The following is a 27,046-nucleotide window of genomic DNA, read 5'->3' on the forward strand; positions in this document are numbered from 1 at the left end:
TTTAGTTTTGGAAACTTTTGAAGCCGCTGTCTGTGCTACGGGTTACAAAAATGATACTAGGAAAAAAAAACGCTTTGTTTGCCATGACTAAGGGGAAAGTGAGAGAAAGGAGTCTTAAAAAGCAGGGATGAAACCTCGCAGAAGAATCGGGCTGAAAGCGGAGAAGAGAATGGCGCCAAATCCTCCTCAGCCTTTGGGCAGCAAACTCCTGTTTAGTCCGGCGAGGCAGCCGAAAGAAATAGCGGCTCTAAGGTTATGAAAGGCACAGCATCGTCTTGCCGTCGATTGGTTGCGCCCCTACATTTCGAGAGTTCCCAGTGGAGAGTTAAGCCTCGCCCCCTCTCGCTGATTGGTCAAAGAAAGAGGTGGGAATGCTGCCAGGATCTGCCGGAGTGGGAGGTCGCTGCGGAGTTCGTGATGGCGGCTGCCGGTTTGATCAGGAAGGGCGCCACCAGCTGCTCCCGACGCTGCTTCCTCGGGGGTTTGTCGTCACTTTGGCGGCGGGGCTGCGCCGGGGTGTCGGTGGATGATATGGTGAATGGTTTGAACGCGGAGCAGCGGCAGGTATACCCGGCAGCTTCTTTTAGCATTAGAGAACAAGCGTCCTCTGCTTTGCTTCCTTCTTGCAGCCTCCGCTGACCCCTGTCCCTGTTGGGTGTTCGCGTAGGGATCCTTTTCCATGAGCGGGACCGGACCTATTCTGGATCCCAGAACTCTGCTCTGGAGCACACGGGAATAGGAATCCCAAAAGAGGCGGACGGGGGATCCTGTATGCGCCGGCGATGAGGAACGCATCTACCCTGTTGAGACCATTAAGAAAGCGTTGGCAAATAAAATCAGTTCAAGATGTGAGAAAGGGTTACAATGTTTGGAGATTTATTTCTTCAGAAAAAATTGAATAAGCATGTTATAGAATCCGGTGACTAGAATGCTGGTAACGATCTCTAATCTGATTGGCCTTGAAGGTTTAGATCTTGTCCTGGAAGGATAAGGTTGTTAACATTACTAGTCACAATTTAATTCTGCAGGCTGTTCTGCACATTATTAGTTGTTTGCTTGAAACCCCCTCTTAAAGAAATTTGAATTGAGCACTGGGGAACAATGCTAGACTACTAAACTGTGGACCTTACTGTCGGCAGATGGTATGAACTGATGAATACCAGTTTAAAGACTAAACAAATGCAAAAAAATAATTAAAAAGCAAATTATTGAGCAGTAAATCAGGATAGTTTCCAGATTGAACTACAAAGTAATGTTATAAAAAGTCAAGTAACAAATAACAGTGTTGATATATAAAATGGATATGTTTTTGTGGAAGGGTCATACACAATTTTTCTGATTTTAAAAGGCTCTTTTCCTGTTTGTTCTTTCAATTTAAAAAAATCCAAGAATATTGACATACCTTTTAAAGAAAGGAAGTTGAATTTTAGAGATTCATTTTATTCTTCATTGCAAAAGTAGGTTTTTCTCATTTGTGCCTAGCAATAGAAAGCCAGTTTGATGTAATGGTCAAGGCATCAGATTGGAAATCAAGAGACTGGGAGTTCTAGCCCTGCCTTAAGCATAAAGCCAGCTGGATGATCTCTGGCCAGTTATTCTCTCATCACTCTAGGAAGAAAGCAAACAACTTCTGAAATCTTGCTAAGAAAAGTCCAGACCAGGCAGTCACAAGGAATCAATAGTGATTTGAGTTGAATGTACCAAAACAAACAAAACCCATCACTAGCTATAGCCCTTGCAACAGATAAAATTACAAGGTAAAAAACAAAATGTCTTCCGATATTTTTTTTTACTCTGTCTCTAGGGCTGATTATTTTTACTCTGTCTTTAGGGCAAGCCAACAAAATGTAACATATTTAAAAACAAACAAATATTTTTAACATCATGTGATAAAAACATACATGGAGTGACCAGTAAAATAAATAAAATATTGTTGTAATTACTATATTTCAAAATGAGTTTTTGGAATAGATTCCGTTGCTTACATGAATGACCTAGATCAGTGATGGCTAACCTTTTCCGGACCAAGTACCCCCGAGCCCCCAAAATGCAATGCACGCGCATGCCCTGCTCCGCTCATGCGCCCTTCATACATGCCCGTACACCCCCACATGCCCCCTGCCCCCCGTGCATGCAAAGATCAGCTGGCTGGCGGAAGCTGAACTGGGGCGACTTGCACACTTGCACGGCAGAGCTGAACTGGGGTGACGGCTCGTGTGCCCACAGAGAGAGCGCTGTGTGCCACCTCTGGCATGCGTGCCACAGGTTCGCCATTACGGACCTAGATAGCAGAGATGAATTTTATAACTCCAAGATAATTGTGAGTTGTCATCATTTATATTCTAAGTTCATTTTTTGGTGGTAGAATCCATGAGTGACATTCAAAATTAGCAAGGTTATTCAATGAAACTTTTTGGTGGGCATGTGGGCAGTGATGATACATACATGTAATCCTCTGCTGAGTTATTACTGGACTATAATGTAACATTGGTGTAGTTTGGTTTTAATTTAATGTATTGTCTGAGCCTAGCATTGTGGTTTGTAAAAACATAGTTTATGGCTTAGCCAGAATTGCTTTATTAATTAAATATGGTCTAATTACACTTAGTGTAATCTGCAAATCAGTCAAAGGGCATAGCAGGATATTATAACTTATCAAGTAGCCTACTTTGAGCCAGGTTTGAGATGTGGTTTGTGTGATAACTAAGCCTGACAACCTGCACCATTTCATTTTAGCACATATTTTTTTCTTTTGTGGAAATATCTTTGATTGCAAAGGTATAAATAATAGATTTTTGAATTTAAAAAAGGTTTGGGCATGCCAAAATTATAGATTTTTGTAATTGATGCTACTAAATCTTATTTTACAGTATTGTGAAGTATATTTAAGTGCTTAAACATACTAGGGATTGAACAATAAACCAAATTTCTCCTTTGAAATTTGTTTTGCGATCAGTATGGTACTATTATGGATATGTTTAATCCTGTATAGCATTTAGATATAAAGTACTCCAGCTGAGTATCTGTAGTGTACTACAGTGAAAAACAGCTGTCATATATGGATCTTTTGAAGAACTAGCAACTTCATTTGCAGAATTATTTATGTATTTACTTTAGCTTTTATGCTGCTTCAGTCCACAGTCTCCAAGCAGCTGACAAATTACTATTTTCGTAATTCATTCTAAAGCATAATAGATAATAGAAGAATAGTCAACAATAAACAAACCACTAAAAAATCAATAATACAAATGCAAAGTAGTCACTGTAAACCACCAGTTCATTTTGAAAACAATAATCCCATATTCAACTATGTCCAAAAGCCCTCCAGAAGAACCAGGTCTTAACAGCCCTATAAAATTCTGAGTTGGGAATATCCATGTGCATAGGGATAAGCTGCTGTATATGAGTTATTTTCACTCTGTGTATCCATTTGTTACCTGACTTGCAGTGAATGTTGCTTCTCTTCTTGATTAATGGAAACTAATAAAGGAGAGAAGCAACTTGGAATTAAGGAGAAACTTCCTAACAGTGAGGACAATTAACCAGTAGAACAGATTGCCTTCAGAAGTTGTAGGTTTCATCACTGGAGGTTTTCAAGAAAAGACAGAACAACCACCTATCTGAAACGGTATAGGGTCTCCTGCTTGAGCAGGTAGTTGGACTAGAAGACCAACAAGGTCCCTTCCAACTCTATTCCGATTCATTGATTGATTGATTGATTGATTGATTGATGAAGACAAATGTTCCTCTTAGCGGATTTGAGCTATGTCTTCACATGGCTATCTCTAGAATGGCTCTGTTGATCTTGTTGGCTTGCGTTTTTTTAAGAAAACATTTAAAACAGATTGCTTTGTTTCACTTTGTTATCTTCATTATCTCTAATGCATTGATTGGTTATGTTGATCGCTAAAAAATCCATTGTATTTTCTCTCTCTCTCTCTCTTTGGTTTAATGAAACATAAAAATAGGATTATAATCTATACTGTAAGTACTTACTGATAATAAGTACTCAGATACTTGTCCACTAGATAGTGGATAAAATATGAAAGGCAGGATTGAATTATATTCAATGTATCAGTGAATAAATGTTTTGACAAAATCTTTTTTGTCCTCTTTTGATTCTATTTACGGTAATAAGAAAAACATACCAACAATATGGTGGTGAAAAGACAATATAAACATATTTAGTCCATGTAGGTAGTCCGTGACTTACAACCATTCGTTTAGTGACTGTTCAAAGTTATAATTACACTGAAAAAAGTGCCTTATGACTGGTTTTCACAGTTACAATGGTTGCAGCATCCCCATGGTCGCATGATCAGAATTTGTGTGCTTAGCAACTGGCATGTATTTATGACAATTGCATTGTCCCAGGGTCATGTGATCACCTTCCCAGCTAGCTTCCAACAAGCAACGGGGGAAGCCATATTCACTTTAATGACTGCATGATTCATTTAACAACTATAGTGATTCACTTAACAATTGTGGTTAAAAAAAAGTCATAAAGTGGAGTAAAACTTACTTAACAAATACCTTGCTTTGCAATGGAAATTTTGGGCTCAATTGTGGTTGTATGTCGAGGACTATTTGTATCAAGTAATATTAACAACCTGATCTAAATTAACAAATAATGGTATAAGCATCCACATATAACAAAAGAGGGGAAAAAAGACCATGAAAATTTCTATCATAGTTGAAACAACTTTAGAAAACCTAGCCAGTTTGTTCATAAAATCTTATTCCTTTGTCCTCTATCCAAAGAAAGTAAGATTTAGTCAATTGTTGACAAACAGCATACCGCAGCAATCCTCTACTGCAAATTAGATAAAATTAATCAAGGATGGACAACCCAGTGCCCTCTGCTGGTGTTAACTCAGGGTGGATGGGAATTGAGATCTAAAACATGTGAAGACCATGTATTGTCTATACTTGATTTCACATGTACTGTACCAGTTGTCAACACTGTTAGGCTGAACCATCCTGTTGAGCTCTTCAGAATCTCTTATTGAGTGTAAACCTCTAAAGAAAGTAGGATTCTTGCTACAGGGACAGAAATGAGTGTGAAAAAGCTATCTACTGTACATCTCCCTCCTGAACATTTTATATTCATTCATTTATACAAATTATAAAACCGTCCATCTCATTGAAGAAAAAAACTAATAACACAAAGTATAAAACAAAATACAAAAACAACAGGTTTCCATATGTGACTAAATTCATAAATTTAGTAACATAGATTTTTAAAATTATAAACAATATTTTTTAATAAGCCAGTGGTGCTTGCTTAATTTCTTAGTCCAAAAGGTTGTCGGTACCTCCAGGTCTTTAATACCTCATAGAAAGACCATCCAGATTTCTGGGAAAACGCATATAAACATTTAATATTGGAATTGCATAGATTCCTTGATACTTAGGGTATCTGCTGGGAGACCTAGGCCGCCACCCACTATTCTTTTCTCTATATGCTTTTTCTCTTTTAATTGAAAACTGTCCAGAATCTTTAGGGGCTCAGGCTGATAATCAAATAAAGTAAATAAAAATTGGTCTTTACCTGTTGTGACTTGGGTGGGGGCTTCCTGATGCTGTATTTTCCTTATGTCAAAAGTAGCCAGCCTTGGGGAATACTAGATTATTAGCAATAGCTCTCCAACATAATGTATTCATTAGAGTCTTGCTCTATCCTGAAAACAGGTTAGAAGAAAAATAGTTTCTCCTGTTGTATCTATGACAACATTCCTGAAGCCATGGAGTTGAATCCTAAGGAATACTATGGACAATAATAGAGCTTCTATGGCATTGTCTCATAGTATGCTTGAGGTATCAAACAAATGCAGTACTGAACGCTCTACTAAGACCTTTTGATCATAAGATCTAAATCCAGCTTTCCCTCAGAGGAAGTTCAGGTAAACACGGGGACAAAGCCACCCCCCAAGGGATTGTGCAAGGAAACATAGAATACGGGAATAATAGCAAACTGGTTAGGACTATGAAATCATACCTTAACACAGATATGCAGGTCCCACTGGAACTGTTGCTATTCATCACAATTCTTATTCTCAATGAGATAAATTTATTTCATTTGTTAAATAATAAAACTGTCCTTGCTTCAATTCACACAAGTACAAAGGGGAAGCCTCCTACTCAGCTGATAATTATCTCGTATTGCAAACCAGATTTTTTTAATGTTAAGCAAGAAAAGGAAATTAACAATGTTGGTTTCTAATATGCATTTTTCATTGTATTTTGGACAGCTTAGGCAAACCATGACCAAATTCTGTCAGGAACACTTAGCTCCAAAGGCTCAAGAAATTGATCGGGATAATGAATTCAAAGATATGAGGGTAAGTGCTTTCAATAGCTATGCATCTGACTCAGTAATACAGCCAGTATTTTTAGTAATTTATTTCCTTAGCCTAATGCCCTTCAGGTAGATTTCACAATTCCCCTTACCTCATATTGGCCTGGAAAGCATCAACTTTGAGAAGATAGAACTCTCTATTAAATTTTTAGAATGTAAATGTACGTAATATACAAATACTGAAGAATCAAGTAAATTGTTATGAAATATTACTTGTTAGAAAGAATGAATTTAATTAAATGTCTAAGTAAAGTCATTCTTGTAAACTCAATTTGAACACTGAGGAAAAAAAATCTGTCCCTGGTTTTTATTTATTTTGTTTGGAATTTACTGCAATTTTAAAAATTTTAAAAATAGATAAAAATAGGGAGGTTCAGGTTATAAAAAAAATAGTATTAAGAGTGTTAATCTAAAACATGGAAAGCCATCCAAAAGTAACATTTTATAAGTTATAAGTTATTTTATGGGATATAATTTTACTGCTGTGTTTTTATTAAACCCTTTAGTATTTTAAAAGTTTATCCTCAGAATTTTGTACATCTTTTGTATTTCTTTATTAAGTTTATTAAGCTATGCTTGTTTGTTTACGAAATCAGTTCTGGGTGTTCTGTTTAATCTGTGACCATACCGATGCACCTTAAATAATAACTAGTTCTTAGTAGCATAGAATATGACACTAGCTACCAATAGAGGCCATTGCATTCATTTTCATGGAAATGCACTTACACTCAGGGCCGGATTTAGATGAAAAGAGGCCCTAGGCTATTCCACTTATGAGGCCCTTTCACCTATAGTGAAAGTGTAATTTTAATTTTGCTAACAATTTGAATGTAGGCCCCTCTTGATCTTGAGGCCCTAGGCTGAAGCCTAGTTAGCCTATAGGAAAATCCGGCCCTGCTTACACTGCTTATAGAAGATTTGCTGCATAGTGAGTTTCTCAATATGGCTGAGCCATTAAATAAGATAAGCCAAGGTTACTATGCTATTCCCCCACCTAGACTCAATCCCACACAAGCTATCCTATTAAGGGTTACAGGGCACTATCCTTTTTCAAACAAGTTGTTGTATTTGCATGCTGGGGTCAGAAGAGAGAGTTATTGCTATTCTATTTCCTTTCTGCAGTTGGTTTTCTCTCCTCTGACCCATACATAGCAAAATAGCTTCTTCTCCTCCCTTTTAAACCAGTGGTCACCACTGAGAAAATTTTGGTGGTCCGCAGAAAAATTATTCCCACTTTTTATATTGCCATTTGCACCATTTAAGAATGTCCACTTTCCAAAGGCACCCATTTTTTGTAAGTAATGTGATCCTTTGATCTTAAAAAAATAACTTCTTACATAATTATTTAAATTGTAGATGGAGCTAGGAGTTCAGGCAGATGCTTAAAGTAATTCTAGGAATAGAAGGTCCCAACCTCCCAATTTAAATCAGGGCTGACTGTTCTAAGAGAAAGCAGCTGAGCTGTAACAATACTGTAAGGTACATATCTCAAAAACTGTTCACAGGGATTACCAGTGTGAATAAAGCCACACTGAGCGAGTTAAATCAGTTCTGCCATTTCTTAAGAGTTGCAGTTCCTCTAATCTAAAAAATAATTTCTTTCCTCATTCTACATATACCATAAACCAAAAGTCAATCCAAGAATTCTATCTCAAGGAAGGGATGATAACTTCAGTAATAAAATGCAAGTTTTCCTTAAGAGACAGTTCTCGGATTGAGTTACTGGTAAATCCAGCTAAAGAAGTCCAAATAGCAAATCTGGGAAAGGCTTACTGTATAAATCTTACTAGCCACTTGAGTGAACCAGTTGCAGCTTCAAATTTGTTCCAAATAATGTTAGGTTGCACTTTGCAGCATCTCTAGGTCTTCCCAAGGGAGCATTTAGACCACAAAAACAATCTAAGAGAAAGCTATAGAAAGAAAATGGTTTTTTAAGAGTAAGTTTAAAGGTTGTAGAAACCCCAAAAAACCCCTGTAAAATTTAATCAGCACAATTCTATTTTGCCTAACACCTTATTTTCTATTGGATCCTTCTGAAAACAATGAATGGAAGAAAACTCCTTTTTAGCCCAAACAATTGCTGCTGATACAGATAGTACTCAAGTTACAACCATTTGTTCAGTGACCATGAATCCAAACTAATGGTTAATTTATGGTTGAGCAGCAATTAGTCCTTAGGAAAAATGTACAGGTAGTCCTCAATTTACAACAATGCATTTAGTGACCATTCAAAGTTATAACAGCACTGAAAAAAGTGACTTATGACTGTTTTCACACTTACGACCACTGCAGTATTCCCATAGTCACATGATCCAAATTCAAATGTTAGACAACTGACTTATATTTATGACGGTTGCAGTGTCCCGGGGGCTTTTGTTCACCTTTTGTGATCTTCGTACAAGCAAAATCAATAGGGGAACCAGATTCATTTAACAACTGTGTTACTAAGTTAACAGTTGCAGTGATTCACTTAACACCTGTGGCACAAAAGGTTGTAAAATGGGGCAAATTTCACTTAGGAACAAAAATCTGGGGTTCCATTATGGTCATAAATCAAGGATTACTTGACTTAAGAGCCAGTGCAATGTAGCAGTTAAGTTGGATTTGGACTGTGGAGTCCATTGTCCAACTTCATCCTCTGTCGTAGATCATTCGTATTGTCTTTGTTCCATCTATCTCATAGGGTGGTTGTTGCACAGTAAAAATGAAATGGTTATGTAAACCACTTTGAGCTCCTGGAGAAAAGGCGAGATCATCATCATCATCATTCATGAAGGCTGTAAAGCATACCTGTTTTTGCAGCAGCAGCTCTGGAGCTCCACTGTTTCTCACTATTTTAATAGTGTTTAGAATGTTGTTTTTTTCAAGCATAGAGACTGGAGGAAGGATTAACCTTCCATTATCCTGTATGTGACAGTCTTGCTAAGATCATTGTGGCTAATGCTGTTTGCAAAGATAGGGGTGTGGGTATAAAACAGCCAGGTGCTGAGATATGACCAAAAAGGAGGACATCTGGGCTGCGGTAGCGCAGTGGTTAGATTGCAGTAATGCAGGCTACTTCTGCTGACTGCAATTTGGCAGTTTGAATCTCACCAGGCTCAAGGTTGACTCATCCTTCCATTCTTCCGAGGTCAGAAAAATGAGGACTCAGATTGTTGGGGGAAATATGCTGACTCTGTAAACCGCTTAGTGCTGTAAAGCACATCTAAATGCTACTGCTATAGTGCTACTGCTATCTAGCAAACTGCATTTGGTTGCACTTTTCTGTGATATATCGGGTGTGATTCCTGGGCAAATACTTCATCACGTTTCATGTTAAATTGGGCAAACATAGTCAGAATTAGTAAGCTAAATACCAATATTGTAAAAATGTTAGCATTCCACATGCTTGCAAATTAATTATTTGCAGTCCAAAAGGGACTAGGGAAAAGACTTTTTAGAGTTTTCCCTCTTACAGTTTTGGCTATAAATCGCCACTGATTAACCTGGAAAATAACAATTCAGCAAGTAAATTCTAAACCTGAAATATAATCTTAAAAGACAGATTATTATATTAAAATGGTCTTTCAATGCAGAGATTCTACTAACTGTATTTGATAAACAATGTCAGTTTCAAATTTTAATTAATTGGTCTCACTGCATGGAAAATCTCATTTTTTATCTTAGTGAGCTAATGATTACCCACACAATGATGATAAAGTGTTAATTTAGAGTTGTACCAGATGGAACAGCAAATGAACCACTCTTCAACTGACTAATCCTTTGTTTGTAATGTTGGGCAATAGATACTTTACCCAGCATTTTATATTGGTAGAGAGATTAAACTGAGATACTTAAGGACATTTTAAAACCTGAGTGGCCTTACATTAGGTCAAAATCTTGCTTATAGATTTGTTCCACTCTTTGTAGGAATTCTGGAAGAAGCTTGGGGACCTAGGAGTTCTGGGAGTTACAGTTCCAGGTACGTACATGCATTCAGCGTTGAACAAGCCTTTGTGGCCTATGGATTTGCAATATGTGGCGATATGGATATATTGCACTTGGGGAAATTAGTAATATTTCTAGGCTATATTAATCTAATTTTAAACTTTACTACCCTTTTACTCCCCAATTCCTTCTAGTTGAATATGGTGGATCAGGGATGGGCTATCTGGACCATGTACTGATAATGGAAGAAATATCTCGGGCTTCAGCAGCGGTTGCGTTAAGCTACGGTGCTCATTCAAATCTGTGCATCAATCAGTTGGTGAGGAATGGCAACGAAGCACAAAAAGAGAAATATCTACCCAAGGTTTGTAGAAATAAGCCAATTACATAGTAGAACAAAAGCATGCAACAACTTGAATTCGATATACAGGTAGTCCTCGACTTACAACACTTCATTTAGTGACCGTTGAAAGTTACAACGGCACTGTAAAAAGTGACTTATGACCGCTTTTCACACTTACAACCATTGCACCATCCCCATGGTCACCGAATCAAAATTCAGATGCTTGGCAACTGGTTCATATTTATGACGGCCACAGTGTCCCAGGATCAAGTGATCCCATTTTGCGACCTTCTGACAAGCAAAGTCAATTGGGAAACCAGATTCAATTAACTCACGTGATTTACATTTGGATTTATTTATTTATTTATTATTCATATTTCTATGCCACCCACGCTACGAGGACTCTGGGCGGCTTACAACAAAGACAGTATACTAAATAGCATATTGCTCCCAACAATCTGGGTCCTCATTTTACCCACCTCGGAAGGATGGAAGGCTGAGTCAACCTTGAGCCAGTGAGATTCGATCTGCTGAACTAGCAGTCAGCTGAAGTAGCTGCAGTACTGGATGCTTGACAACTGACTCACATTTGTGATGGTTGCAGTGCTCCAGAGTCATGTAAATGCTTTTTGCGAACTTCTGACAAGCAGAGTCAATGGGGAAACCAGATTCACTTAACAACCATGTTACTGATTTAACAATTGAAGGGATTCACTTAACAGTTGTGGCAAGAGAAGTCTTAAAATGGGGCAAAATTCACTTACTGTGTTTCCCCGAAAATAAGACCCTGTCTTATATTTTTTTGAACCCTGAAATAAGCGCTTGGCCTTATTGCCATGCACTCAAAAGCCCAATTAGGCTTATTATCAGGGGCTGTCTTATTTTGGGGGAAACAGGGTAACAAACTTTTCGCTTAACAACAGAAATTTTGGGCTCATTTGTGATCGTAAGTCGAGAACTACCTGTATTAATTTTGTTTTGGAATAGAGCAAGTAACATTATTTTGCCTCAATTGTTTAAACTTAATCTTTATAAAATGTATTTTGTTTACCTATGTATTGTAGAAAAAAAAATCAATTTAAAAACATCTGGACTAAAAACCATCTTCAACTTTCATGTATGATTTGTAGCTACAAATTATTGAGAAATAAAAAAAATCTTAAATCCGCAAAGGATATTTACCAAGTCCCTGTGTGAGAATGATGAAGTTAAAACAGTTCATTTCTGAGGCCTTCAGTCAACAGTGCAACTTTTTAGAGACCTTGCTTGGTTTTGAAATATATGTCAAGAACCTTTAGTTTTATATATAGCAGTTGTGTTTTTTGTTGGTCATATGCGAATATGGATGGGGTTTTTTCCCTTTTATTGTTTTTTGCTCTTTAAAGTATAAACCACCAAGAGTCCCTTTAGGTAGCCTCTAAAAATCAATAAAAGGTATGAGCACAACAAAAACTGAATCTGATTTTATTCAGTTTCTAACTTAACCTTAAAATTTCCCCTAACATATTAAGCATTTCCATTTGGTGGCAACTTTGAAGAAGCCCCTAAAAATATGCCTTAGATATTACATGCCCTTCTGCAGGCTCTTTGTGATCTGGTTCTGTAGTTTTCAGTCTGGGTTCAGCTGCAATTACAATTTGAAATTGAATCTAGTTTTTGCAATGAGGGTCTTGTCCCAAAGGTGCTTATTCAAGAGGCAACTGGATTTTCTTGTTTTCTTTAGAAGACATTTCACTTCTCATCCAAAAAGCTTCTTCAGGTCTGACTGGATGGTGGGGAATGGAAGGATTTATATTCCTTGCAGACAGCTGGTCATTTGCATTCTTTTAGAGAGTCGTTGAGGCTACTTGGAGGTTTGTCTGTGTCCTCAGGGTCAACTGAGTAGTGCAAATGGGTGTGGAGCCTTCTTGGAACTGTGTTATGGAGCTGTGTTTTCTGCCCTGTGTCCCTTCACTATTGAACACAGGTGCAGGCTGTTGGGGATGAGTCTGTGTTGTCTCCATCTCAAACTGAACCATTTGCACTTCAGAACTGAAGAAGCTTCTTGGATGAGAAGCAAAACGTCTTCTAAGAAAAACAAGAAAGTCCAGTTGCCTTTTGAAAAAGCACCTTTGAGATAACCATGACTCTGAGAATCTCCATAGACAATGAGAGTTTACTACCTGTCTTCTGTTGTTCTTAGGCATCTATGAAAATATCCATACAGTTCTGAAGTAGTTACAAGATGTTGCTCTTCTTAATTCATCAGAAAGGACAGTTCACAGCTCTCATATGTATGCTGCCTACAAAAGACCTTGAAAAAGATGACAGTTTTTCTCCTTATTTAGAGAATAAAAGAATGGATTTCTGATATGAAGAGGCTTTTGACTTGATTAGCCTCCTATTCTTACCCCTCGGTGCTCGTCACTGATATTGCAGTGAGAACAGTGCAATCACTGCCCAATTGATGCAAAATGAAGTATCTTCCATTTGCACCATTACATTTTTCACTTAGAGTAGGGATATTCTAATTTTTATTTTTATTTAAATTATCTTTCTCCAAGTGAATATCCATTATTACAAGATAGCATTTCGTTTAAATCAACTTTGCATTAAATAGGCAAGTGCCAGAGCTGATGAGCTAATAGAACTTTAAAGACAAACTAAATAAGGAAGAATGACAGTTTCCATATGGTGGACTTGCTGATATTTTTTAAAAAATGCTCTGACTGTTAAAATTTCGTAGTTGTTTTCCATTTATTAAAATCTAGGCTGGAACATTAAGGGAGAGCCCAATTTCTGCATTCTGATTCCATGAAGAAAATTTTCCTTATACTGTACTATCCTTTCTCCAATTAGCGAAATTATTTTCACCCATAATGCTGTTAAAAATGGGTAAATTGTATGGTTTATCTATTTCATTCTTCTTGAGAAATGTACAAGTTTACCCAAGCACCTCACTGTCTTAAATTGAAAGACTGAAATAGTATTAATCTGCTGAGTGTAACTATATTGCTTCATTCCAGTGTACTGAATGAGCTTGGAAAAAGAATAGATGTACTGTATTTTTCGGAGTATAAGACACACTCCCCCCTCCCCAAAAAGAGGGTGGAAATGTTGGTGTGACTTATACATCGAATATAGCCATTTTTGGCCTCCCGAAGCCCCGCCCCACCCGTCCCATTTTTACAAAAAATGGGCCCGTTTTTTGCAAAAATGGAGGCGTTCTTACCCTCCCTCAGCCCCCAGGAGCACTATGCAGGCCTCCCAAACCCTCTGCATGTCCCATTTTTTGCAAAAATGGGCAAAAAATGAGGCAGGCACAGGGTTTGGGAGGGCAAAAACGCCCCTGTTTTTGCGAAAAACGGGATGCACAGAGGGTTTGGAAGGCCTGCAGAGTGCTCCTGGGGGCCGGGGAGGGCAAAAAACTTTTTTTTTTTACTTACCTCTTCAAAATCTTTGTGCATGTTAAACACCGGTGCATCTTATAGTCCGAAAAATATGAAGATGGCAAAGAGAGAAAGAACAGAAAGCAAGAGAATGAGAGGTCTGTTGTGCCAGGGTGGCATAACTGAATATTATCTACAATTCTATTGTGAGAGTTAAGGACTATTGCAATTTTAACACATGGGCTGAGATTTTGATATCTTGTTCCAGACTCATGGCTCCTTTCAGATTTTCAAACTCTTGTTTTCAATGATCTGATCATTTTTCAAGTTTGCAGTACATCAATTTGGTCCTGTTTTCAAAAGGCAGTCAGGGAGAAGACATCATGCAAAGCTACTAAGACTTTTGTCTTGGTACCATTCTCCTAGCTGTAAAGTCTATTCCAAACAATGTTTTATTACCCATTTGCTATAACGGGACAACAGTATATTTTCTTGTTTAGTGTGATGTTCTACGGTGCCATTAGTAAAATTATTTGGAGAATTCTGCCAGTGATAACACTTGCTATTGGCAGTTCCCCAAAGCATGAAAACCAGGTTCTTGTGAACTTTTTATAAATTAAAAAAATAAATAGTAACGATAGCAGCAAAATAGACTTCTTTTTCATCTTATCCTCCCAGTTGAATAGTGGAGAGCATATTGGAGCACTAGCAATGAGTGAATCCAATGCTGGTTCTGATGTTGTCTCCATGAAGCTGAGGGCAGACAAAAAAGGTAAAAATTATTGCGTATACATGGAAAAAAAATGTTCGTAAAAGATACCTAATGCCCCCTGGACTTCTACTTTAACACATCAAGCTTTTCTAGGTGTTCTTTTACTGTATGTCCACACAGTAACTTATGCTAGTTCTGATGTATGTCTGAGCAATTCCCAAGCCAAAGGGCTGGAGAACGAATAATGCTGCTGCAAAGCACAGGTGAGCAAAAAAGGCTGATGAGCTGCCACTGATGTGAATATAACAGTTCTGTCTAAAACAACTGTTGCCAGGCTAAATGCAGTTCACAATGTGTTATCCAATGTGGATCCTTATTGTCCTATCCTTTTTCTCCATTTTTCTTGCTGATCACTGCCAATCAACCCACATCCATGGGTGGGATGTGGGAAAATGCGCCCATGATTTCCCCTTCTGCAATTCTACCCTGTACTTGTTGCATTTTTGTTTAAATAGCTCTATCAAGTTTCAAGCTAGGTACAAAGCCAGGAAATCCTCATTGCTGACGTAGAATTCCATGTGTCCTTTTCTGGATTCAAACCCTCCCCTCCTCATCCCCCAATTTTGGGCCATCATTGCAGTGGTGTAGAAGGAGTGGTGTGGTGGCCTAGAGGTGGAGCTCTCACCTCACAATCAGGAGGCTGTGAGTTCGATCCTAGGCAGAGCCAGATATTTCTCTCTCTGGGCACACTGAGAATATATCTGCTGAATAAAACTCCGCATTGGTGACAGGAAGGGCATCTGGCCATTGAAACACTCTACTAACTTCATTCAGTTGCCCAGACTCCACCCCGCAAGGGATTATGGGGTCGTTAAAAGATGATGATTGCAGGGATGTAGGATCATCTAGTTGAAGTTCATATAGACTCAGCTTTGAAAGATATTGCATCCATCCAAGTGTCTATTGATATATAAAATAATTTCTGCATCTTTCTGATATTTACATTTGCTTTCTCTTGCTTCAGATTTGAGGATTGGGTTTATTGGCAGGGATGGGGAGCACAGAGAACACAGGTTTCTGATTGTTTCAACCACTTTAAGCAAAAATTGTGTGGAGCAGAGTTGCGAGGTGAAAAATATAATATTGAATAGAGGTATGATTGAGTCATAACTTCATACTGTTTGAGATGCACTGACCTGTGGGCCAATCTTTCTAGCTGACTAATCCTTTGAAGAATGTGTTGTTTGCGTAGGACAACTCTGCTCCTTTTTTCCAAGGAAACCGGCTGATTATGAAAAGAGCCAGCTCCAGAGCTAAGATATATAGTAATTCTCTATATCTAACTATAAAAATGATCTCATGAACATAGACATAAAAGCAAACAGGTATCCAGAAGGTATTGAGAAGAAACACTTATGGAAATTTCAGTTGTCTTGAGAAGTACAAAACTTTCTGGAAATACATTGACTTTGGGTGTTTTGTGAACCAGACAATTAAGCAGTTCATCTTTCCTTTCCAGGGGATTATTTTGTTCTAAATGGGAACAAATTTTGGATTACTAATGGGCCAGATGCTGATGTTCTGATTGTTTATGCTAAAACAGACCCCAGTGCTGTTCCAACTTCTCACGGTATAACAGCATTCATTGTGGAAAAGGTACGTTTCCAGGGTTGTAAAAAAGCTTGCTTTCATCTTCCATGTAAAATATTTTACACAGATTTATGGATATCATATCCTTTCAACTGGATGGGAAAGAACTTATTTGTTAGAAAATAAAACAAGCCATGCTCCTGAATTCATTGAAACAACATTGTTTCCACAATAGAGGCCAGCAGTTCCTTCTTCCGTGGCCAATCTTGCATAAGAAACTGAAAAGACCAGACATTCTGCTGGCTTTCCTTGAGTGTTCTGAGCAACAGTGTTAACTTTGGCAGGGATAGAGTTGCCTCTGTCCATATGGTAAGAAGAGTTCCTTAGAAACAGCTCTAAACCGGCAAGATTAGGACCTGAAAATAATGATTTACCTTGTGATGTTTAACTTCAGTGAGCTCAAGGAAGTTCTTTTCTGAGTTTCTGAACTGGAACAACATATCCTACGTGATGATGTGAGAAAAGGTATAAACCTATTTGATGGCATTCTTATTTTTAAATTATTTTTACAGTCATTCCCATGTCCATCTTTGCGTAAATTAAGAACTATCTTGCCACATTCCATAGCAAACTCCTGTTAGAGGAATTGAGCCATTATGATTTTCTGTATGCATATTCATAATTAGTGAATCATCCTGAAGCCTCAGCCAACTATATATTGTAAACAGTAATAACTAGTAAGAAAAACTGAAATCAATAACCATCCCCACCTAAGCATTTAAATATTTCAGCAATTGCAAAATAAGGACAGTTTAAGGAGCACGGAGTAAATATGGAAACTCAGTTCTACCAAAAGGATATAAGCTATATGAATAGAATTAGCCATACTCATTAAGCCACTTGATTGTGCATAGGCTGAGTCTGTGGTTTCACATTTCTTGAACAAGTTGTTAAATTTTTGGAACAATTATATTTGGCGGTTTAATTGTTGTCACCTCAATAAATGTGGAAAAGAAGAACATTTTTTAAAGATAATAAAGATCAAACATTGAATGAGTAGAAGGCAAGTTTATTGAATGGAACATCAGAAATCAGGAAACTGGAGCAAGATTCCTTCATTTCATATCAGACCCATGAGGCCAGAGTCTTTATAGTTTCAAATCTTTCAGAAAATTTTTTTTTTAAGTGGGGATAGGCTGTTGTGCAGAATAAAAGGAAAAATTCTGCTATATGAACTGTCTTCTGACACAGGGTTGGATTTCACTCACTAGTAAGCCATTTATAGCCATTGTAAAACATCTCATGAAAAAGTGACAGGTTAACTCCCTGCCAAATAAAGGAATAATTGTTGTTGTTAGTTGCAAAGTCATGTCCGACCCATCACGGCCCCATGGACAACTTTCCTCCAGACCTTCCTGTCCTCTACCATCCCCCCCCCAAGACCATTTAAACTCATGCCGACTGCTTCAGTGATTCCATCCAGCCACCTCAACCCCTTCTTTTTTTGCCCTCAATCATTCAAGGGAATAATTACTGCTTTTCATTCAAATTATATAGCAACCCTAATTTATTTAGAGAGCTATGTTACCTTGGGGTTTGGAGCAAGAGTGACACGAACTCAAACTTAAACTTTACTGGGTACATGTATGTTGATTTGTGGTCTTTGATTTGCTATCTCTGTAGGTGTTAGCTCTCTTTCTTTACCATGTTGCCATTAATACACTTTGCATGAATCATTTCTGTGATTAACTCCTATTCAGTACAGACTATTCAGTTAGAAGCTTTAAGAATTGTGTTTTAGTCTAACTTCTAATGGAAGAGGATTTTCCTGTGTATTTTCTATCTCATTTCTTCAGAATATGCCTGGTTTTAGCACAGCACAAAAACTGGATAAACTGGGAATGAGAGGGTCAAATACCTGTGAATTAATCTTTGAGGATTGCAAAGTTCCTGGTGAGTAACACAGTAGCTGTGCTACTTTCAGCTGTAATGACAACTCCCCTGTTTTTCTCTCCTTAGGTTTGTCTTTCTGAATGTTAAATAAAATATTTTAAAAAACTGAAAAATCAAGTCAAAAGTTGCTTCTCTACACTTAACCTCTTTTTTTCTTCTGAATCTCATTTTTCCTCCATCATTTCCTTTCTCCTCCTCTCTTTTCTAACAGCAATGGTTTGTTTAAACAGACTCCATTTTCTGGACATATTACTTACCCAGCAATGATTTATTGACCTTTAAGATAACAGTGGACAATCTACAAGGTATTTCTCAACTTTGGCCACTTTAAGATGTCTGGATGTCTATTCCTAGAATTCCTCAGCCAGTTTGCTGGTTGGGGAATTCTGGGAGTTGAAGTCCAGACATGTTAAAGCAGCCAGAGTTGACAAATGCTGCCTACAATTTATTTATGGCCATTCTAGTAATTCTGTCTCCTGATTTCCATAGCAGTCCTGCCTATTCCCATTCCATTTCCTTGTCCTCTAATTCATCCATGTATACATAAAATCTCTTTGTAAATGGATCTTGCCTTCATCTACCTGATGAAATTAGGTAGAGTAAGTTTTAGAGTAAAGTATGTCTGAGTAAGTTTTAAAAGTATTAATAATTAAGGTGCCACTGTCGTCTTTATGTTAAAAACATTCAATAGAAACAACTCATGGTTAACATCACCCATTTTATCTTAATGAGTATTCAGCATAGGATTCAAGATTGTAATTTCCTGTATTGGATTTTAGGAGAAGAAAAGAAACATCTTTTACTTGGTTTTCTCTGTGGATCTATTCTTTCTCATATTTGCTCACTGTACATGTTAATAAGGAGCTGTAGGAGAGGCCATCTTTACACTCTTGAAAATGCACCTTCTTATTTTTCAAATTTTATTGGCAGTAAAGTGGATTCCTGGCTTCCATCTTTTTAAGTAGAGTTGAGATCTTATCATTTCTTTTTTGTAAAAAATAGATTCCTTTTTCTCAGCTCAGTGGAAGACAACAGCAGTACTACTAAATGCCAATATTCTTGTTAAGCTTCCCTGAGCTCCAGGGTCACTACCATTGTTGTCCAACATTGACCTGTTCCAGTAATTTTCTGAGCTTTTAGAGTTCTTATCACTTGGATCAAAATGCATTTTAGAAATACAACTCTGTCACACATGGCTTTGTTCACATATACTCTAGTGCCGTGATGGCGAACCTATGGCATGCGTACCAGAGGTGGCGCGCTGCGCCCTCTCTGATGGCACGCAAGCCATTGCTCCAGTTCAGCTCCGCTATGCATGTTTGCGTGCCTTCCTCCGGCCAGCTGGTCTTCAAGTCTCTACCACGCATGTGCATGGGGCGAGGCAGGGCGCATGGGGGCGAGCACATGAGTAGGGGGTGGGGCGCATGTGGGGGGGCCATGCATGCATTGCATTTTAGGGGTTTGGGTGTGCACGCACACAATTATGCGCGTACACATGTGCTTTGGGCACTCAGTCCGGAAAAGCCATCACTGCTGTAGTGGGTGTAACACAAGCTCCTTTGATCCCCATAAGCATCCACAGAATTATATGTTTAGGCCATATAGCAAAGGCCATTGCTGAGCCTTGTCTTTGATTCCACAGTTGTATATCAGCATAAACAATGAGTAAAGGTACATTTCCTTCACTATCGCTGCTTTCTTTGGTATGTTTTTAAAACCAGGTTATTAGTACTGTAGTTTTTAATATTGGAACTGACTGATGTCATATTAGACACAACAGGTTTCCATTATTGCTAATTTATTTACAATTTGATTTTATCACCATGACAATGAGATCAAACTTAGTTATGCATGTTTAATTATTTTTTGTCAAGATATGTAAGAAAGTGGGTTTGTAACAGTAGTTTTTCTTTGTTGCTAAACAATAGTATTAGTTAAAAATGTAATTCTCTCTATATCGTATACTGCTGTGTATATGTAGACTTACACATAACCTATCTGTGGTGCATTTTTTTATCTGAACCAGTGTTGAAGTTATGTAAGTAACCAACTTCCCTTTGTCTCTTAAAGCTGATAATATATTGGGACAATTAAGCAAAGGAGTCTATGTGTTGATGAGTGGCTTGGATCTAGAGAGACTCATTCTGTCTGGTGGACCACTGGGGTAAATATGAGTTTATTTTATTATTCTGAGAACATTGTGATACTTCATCAGTTCTCTCAGTTGGTGGTAATAATTCCTTATGTAAAGTATTATTCACATGAGAAATTATTCCTGCATTTCAATTAGTCTTTTTACTTGCTTTTCTTACATTAAGTTTCCTTATCTTTAAAATTATTTTTAAGCAACCTGTTTATACTAACCCACAGTTGTTCCCCCTCCCCTCACAATTGTCTCCAGGAGCAAAGGGGCCTTTGTGATTTTTATTGCTTTGAGGTGATTTATTCAAAGCAATGACTTACAAGTGCAGTTGTTCTTTTTGCTATTAAGGCACATGAAAACAGTGGCTGAGATAATTGTACCATTACTGGTTGTTGCCCATCTGTCAGCATAGAATGTCTGTCTCTGTAATAATTTGAGGGGAAATTCAGTTCATGAATTGCCCATAAATATTGTCCATTACTTTTTAAGGAGACTAACAACATTGAAGGACTGCATTTTACATTTTTAAAAAAAAATTAATATTTTGAGGGTTACAGAACAGTATGAAGTAATGAAATGATCATCACCAGACTGAGTTTCCACCAAAACAACATTGTCATTTCTAAGTATTATTTTTAAAGGTTTGAGTCAAGAGACTTGTGCGATTATGTTACTGCTTAATTCTGTCAAACATAGCCTCTTTTCTGCTGAATTTTGGCAGCATAATCTAAATGTTTGGCATCATAATCTGAACACCCAAATAAGGGTGTTCAGGGAAGAGGATACCAGAGCGACAGCAGGCAGTATGCAGGTGGGGCCCCTAACATATTAAAAGAGAAGTGATGTCTAATTTTTTTTAAAATACAGCTGCACAATACAGAGCACTGTTTCCAGTACTGGATATCTTTATGCTTTCAAAAAACCCTGCATAAGACACCATAACAAAGTATTTGGGTCAAATTTGAATAAGATAAGGTTAATCTAATTTATCTGCAGAGTAATGCAGCCTACCATAATTTCTTGCTGCCTAACCAGCGAATCATAAAACAATAATACTGCAGTTCAGCATTCCATGAACAGAATGAAAACCACAAGAGACCAAGTCTTCTAATGAGCCATTATATAGAGAAGCTGGAAGCTATAATTCCCTCCTCCTCCACCTTGGCCCCCAGCATTTGTTTTGTCTCATTTTCCAAAATTTACTTTGTGTTGCATAATAGTTTTATGGGTAAAATTAGTTTTTAATGATGCTTACTTAGCAGATATAGAAATCTTCTTTGGTTCCAACTTCATAATCTTTTTTAATTACTTGAAATATTTTATATTAAGTTTCGATGATAAAAATGTTATTTATTTGAAAACAAATATCATTATTAAGATTCCCTTCATCCTTCCCAACATACACGTTTCTATTCCCCTAATTTCTGTTTTCAATTCCCCTAATTTATCATGAGGAAATTGAAAGTTTGCTAATTTAATGCATTATTAGCTAATTATAGGAAAGAAGGGTCATACTATCTAGTAAAAAAATTGTACATTTTAGTCTTTTGTTTTATAGTCTGATTCAGAAGACTTTCCCAACATGGACTAATTGCTTTTCTTTTTTAATTTTAATGAGGTAAAGGTTATCCTAATAGCTTTCATCCTGTTACAATCACTACACTTTCAAAATGGATCAACACAGTTTTGTATAGCTCTGTCGCTTACAATTCTTCCTTTTCCAGAATATACTATTTTACTGAAATGCTTAAGTGGGCATGGTAGGTTCAAGGCATTTCTTAATATTTGGTCAATTTCTTTTAATCACTTTCTACTGCTTATCTATCTTGTTTTTCTTAATGCCCTTTTAGTTTCATGGTTTTCTGGATTCACTGTGTTTTTCATTGAATTTTTATGGGCCACCTTTTCAGAGATATGCTATAAATTCATAAAATCAATTTTAGTGCATTTTGTTTCCCTTGCAGTATTATGCAGGCAGTGCTAGACCATGCTGTTCCGTATCTGCATATCAGGGAAGCATTTGGGCAGAAAATTGGCCACTTCCAGGTAAGCATAATGAAAGTGACACCAATTAACTTTCAGGGAAGAATTCAATAGTTGGCTAGTATCTTATCATCAATAAGAACCGTATTAAATAGATTTTGAATTAATTGGCTTTTAATTGTTTTCACCCTAGTTACATTGATATTTGCATTCTAAGAGACAAAATGCAAAACCATTGTACTTTTCCCCTTACTTCAGTTGCTGGATGATTCAGGGTGAGAGAATATGGCATTTTACTGCTAGAATATCAAGATATTCTTAAAATTGACATTTAATATCTTTGGGAAGCAACTTTTGGATTAGATTTGCTCATTATATTACTTCCATGCACTCACTGCCCAGGATAGCTGGGAGTTGTGGACCATGTAAATTTAACGAACAAATAACTATTTTAGTTTGCAGCTTCCTTTTGGAGAACAAGTAGGATTTGGATTTTCAAAGTACTTTGGCAGTATAAAGGCTACTGTGATTCAAGGGATGTTGGATTTCATCCAATTACTGTTATCATCATTTTCCTCCGGTAATAACTGTTCTTCCAGTGACATTTCACTAAGGCTTGCTAATCCAACACAAGTAGTTCTTGCTTCTATTTCACTATGCACTTTGATTTGTGGACAGCAGCTGGAAATGTATGTTACTTCTGTCATATTTTTAATTCTTTCTTTACTGCTATTATAAGTCTGACTATAGCGATGTTCAGGAATGGAAGCCAATATAATACAGGTTTTTAGACATAACATTTGAAAATAACTTCTAACATTTTGCCTTCTTCACCTTTTTATGCTGCTGTATATAGTTGATGCAGGGTAAAATGGCTGATATGTACACCCGATTGATGGCATGCCGGCAATATGTATATAACGTAGCAAAGGCGTGTGATCAAGGACACATCAATGCAAAGGTGAGTTTGCAGGAGAATATTGTGGTGCTGTTTATATTTTATTTTAGATTTTCTATTCAAAGCACTGAAACTGAGAAACAATAAAAGCACAGCAAAGCAGTAAAATTCGTAACTCTGCAACTTATCAGAAAATCAGATTTTTAAAAAAAACAACAGATAAAATAATTTAATGTTTGATTCAGTAATTACTAAATGGATTATCTGTTCAAAATAATAACCACTTTTACCCATCTTTCCAAATCACATACTGAGTTTCCCAGACTGTGAGCCTACTTATAAAATATTTTTAATTTCCACACAGCTTCTGTATTTTGTTTTGCCAGGAGTATGTTAAGATTTAGAGATTTAGTACTACTGGAAATTAAGACACAAAAAGTATAACATATTTTAAATATCCTGTTGTCCATTTTAACTGCTAGAATATGTTTTCACCTATCTACAAAAGATTTATTTGTAGTGTAGCATAAGAAGTCACTGTAATAAGTTTAGTGTCCTTTCAAAGGCACTAACCATGGCACGAACAACATGGCTATTCCCTTGTTTTCCATTGCTCAAAACTTGCCACAGCTTGTTGCCTTGCTCCTCATGACTACCTGGAGCACCCATCCTGTCTTTGTCCAGAGAGATTCGAGCAGCTGTTCTGCTCATGTAATGGAATATGTGGATGACCTTGAGAAACTGGGGAAAGAAATGCTCCCTAGGAAACAATCAGAAGAGACAGGCAGGAGCCCTCAGGGGCTTAACAGTCAGAAAAGGAAACTTAGGAAGGACCTGCCCTAATGTGTCAAGCAGTTAAAAGCAGCGGTGGGAAGTCTGTACTTTGAAACTTGCAAAATTCTCTTAATGTAGCCTTGCAATAAAGTATATTTAGTTCATTTTGTATTTCCCATCTGCTTTAACTGGGATGTCTGACAACTCACTGGCTGTTTGTTTTTTGCCTTAGTCGTTGATTTCATTTTTTACAGAGCTGCCTTTTATCTGCCATTTCCTTTTTTGGGAAATTCAGCTCTTATGATTATTTTTTCATAAGAAAACAATAAATTTTGCTATAATAATTATGTATACCGTATTTAACTGTATAATGGGACATGGAAATAAATATGCAATTCTGCTGGGTTATTTTTCAAATTAGGATTGCTCTGCATCCTTCTATTTCAGTGCAAGTGATCTTGTCTTCTTCTTCAGGACTGTGCGGGAGTGATCCTCTATTCTGCAGAATGTGCTACTCAAGTTGCTTTGGATGGAATCCAGTGTTTGGGTAAGAGCCAAGATATCTGACTGTTCCATTAAGAGATCAACTAATTAAAAGTTTGCATATCATTATATAGCTACTTCCGTCTCATCTTTACTGATTACCGCTATATCTTATAATTTCAGTTTCTTTTCAAATGGATTTAATATTAATTAGCATGCAAGCTTTCTTTGCATATGAATACATTATTATTAGTAGTAGTAGTAGCAGTAGTATTATTAGTATTAGTATTATTTAAGATTTAATCTTCAATTTACCAGTCTCACAGTCTGAGACTGGTAAAAACTTAACAGTTCAAGTTCTAACCAAGGACGTAAGAGCTAATAAAGTAGCATCCGAATATATATATTTGTATCCTGCCTTTATTATTTTTACAAATAACTCAAGGTAGCAAACATATCTAACACACCTTCCCCCTCTTATTTTTCCCATAACAACCACCTGGTGAGGCGAGTTGGGTTGAGAGAAAGTGACTGGCCCAAGGTTACCATTTGGCTTTCATGGCTAAGGCGGAACTAGAATTCATGGTCTTCTACTTTCTAGCCAAGTTGCTTCTCTTTTAACCCACCATCAGGATTTCTGTCCCTCATTTAACATTTAGCTTTTTTTCCTTTCGTTTCAGGGGGAAATGGCTACATCAATGATTATCCCATGGGACGTTTTTTGCGTGATGCTAAATTGTATGAAATTGGGGCAGGGACAAGTGAGGTGCGCAGAATAATAATTGGTCGGTCATTTAATGCTGCTTTTGTTTAATAAGACTGTTGTAAAGAAGAATTGAACTTCAAACCAGGATGCCTTTTCTTTCCAAATCTTCAACCATGCACAACTGTTGTTCTGCACCTGGATAGTAGGATATCCACTCCATTTATCCTTTTTAAAATTATTATGCTGCTAAATTTAAGAACATGTGACTGTTACAGTGGAACAAAATAGGCAGTTCAGGTAGAAGATGTGAATAGCTGCTATCAAGTCTTATTGTAGAAGATTGAGATTTCATCCAGTTTGAAACGTTGCCTGCGTGAGAATCACTGAACTACGTTTTTCCACCTGACATGTCACTTTTATGAATGAAAATAGTGGGGTTCCAATGCATCCTAGTTCCAAAATGCTATCAGAATGCATGGAGATCTTTGATTACCGGGTTTTGTGAAATTTTAGGTCTATTTGAATATTAAAGAGGCTATTAAAACATTGTTAAAATGTGAGGTATGTATTTCTGTGTATTCTGTCTCAGTGTTAACTGAAGTATATTAGCACCACATGAAGCTTGCAGTTATTGATAGACTGCCATTTCATGTTTGATTTGTGTCAGTGTCATTATCTATCACTCCAGGAGCAATTAAAATATTAGGCAGCTGCTTCACTGAGAGATTGTTGGTTCTCTCGAAAATTTCCCCTTGATTAATACAGGATATATTGCAAGTAGGAAAAGGACCAAATGTTTTGTGCTATGCCAGAGTTTCTGTGGAACAGGCAAGAAAAATCTATATTAAACTCAAGAAGGTGGTGCAAAAATTCCATGACAACACAGCCAGTCTGACCAGAGGGGAAAAAAACTAGTAATTTTTTTTCCAAATTCAGGAGGCATCTTTGACCTAAACCAGCAGCACAGAGTATACATTTTTTTAAAAATACCCATATCCAATTTTTCCTTCTTAACTAAATTGTACATAAAAAAAGGATTGTTGCTTCTGAACTAACCTATTGCAATGCAATCCACACAATTGAATTAATTCTACATTCCAGAAATCAGTGCCTGATTTAAAAATGATTTGAAAATCTCAATGGAAAAATTATATATTTCACAGATTGCATATAGGATTCCTGAAAGTTAATTTTTAAAAGGGAGAATTACATTTGAAGATGAGAATTTCCAATACAGTACTCTGTTAAATCGCAGCACATATATATTCCATAACAATTCAATTATGGTTTTTCCATATCACATATTAATTAGCCTGTGAACTTTGGTTTCATCTTTTTAAAGTATTAAATATACGGCATGGAAGCAATTACTCAATGTAGAAATGAAGTTTTAAAATGCAACAGTATAACTTTCTCCTATGTGTTGAGCTCAAAGATCAATTACAATATTTTTTCTTAAAATCATGAAGTGTTATTATAATATAATTTTATCACTTCTATTGTAATACTGTAATTAATATAGCCAATCAAGTAAGGGATTATTAATAATTCAAATCAAGCTGGAACTTGGTTCCAAAACTTGCCACATGGTATCTAGAGATAAAAAAAAAACATAATTTTTAAAAAGCATTTAATCAATCTTATGAGATTTTTCATAGGTCACTATAAAGAGTATATTGATCTTTTTTATACGAAGGGTTCTCTCTATTCCTTTTAAGCTGCTTTTGCTGTAATAAAACATGGGGAAATTGCTGGTTAATTAGTAGCTTTGTAAGATCACTAGTATTAATAAACAATTATAAAACAAA

The 27,046-nt window shown here is 36.9% G+C and overlaps 1 protein-coding gene across 1 annotated transcript; it reads left to right on the plus strand.

Moving 5' to 3' along the window:
* The first annotated feature begins 364 nt into the window (after positions 1-364).
* Positions 365-27,046, plus strand: IVD (isovaleryl-CoA dehydrogenase). The gene is made up of 12 exons (XM_034417863.2): positions 365-564; positions 6,252-6,341; positions 10,268-10,319; positions 10,480-10,649; positions 14,675-14,768; positions 16,228-16,364; positions 18,155-18,251; positions 20,322-20,415; positions 22,359-22,440; positions 23,234-23,338; positions 24,524-24,596; positions 25,213-27,046. Exons 1-12 carry the CDS (start codon positions 418-420, stop codon positions 25,344-25,346), a joined length of 1,275 nt encoding a protein of 424 aa, XP_034273754.1. The 5' UTR covers positions 365-417; the 3' UTR covers positions 25,347-27,046.

The sequence above is a fragment of the Pantherophis guttatus genome, chromosome 1 (genome assembly GCF_059756535.1).
Source record: "Pantherophis guttatus breed Tessera chromosome 1, ASM5975653v1, whole genome shotgun sequence".
Lineage (NCBI taxonomy): Eukaryota > Metazoa > Chordata > Lepidosauria > Squamata > Colubridae > Pantherophis > Pantherophis guttatus.

Excerpts from the sequence above, each read along its gene's own strand:
- IVD (XM_034417863.2), top strand. The coding sequence starts at position 418 with ATGGCGGCTGCCGGTTTGATCAGGAAGGGCGCCACCAGCTGCTCCCGA. Across the intron at positions 6,342-10,267 it reads ATGAATTCAAAGATATGAGG|GAATTCTGGAAGAAGCTTGG; the intron begins GTAAGTGCTTTC and ends CACTCTTTGTAG. Across the intron at positions 14,769-16,227 it reads GCTGAGGGCAGACAAAAAAG|GGGATTATTTTGTTCTAAAT; the intron begins GTAAAAATTATT and ends TTTCCTTTCCAG.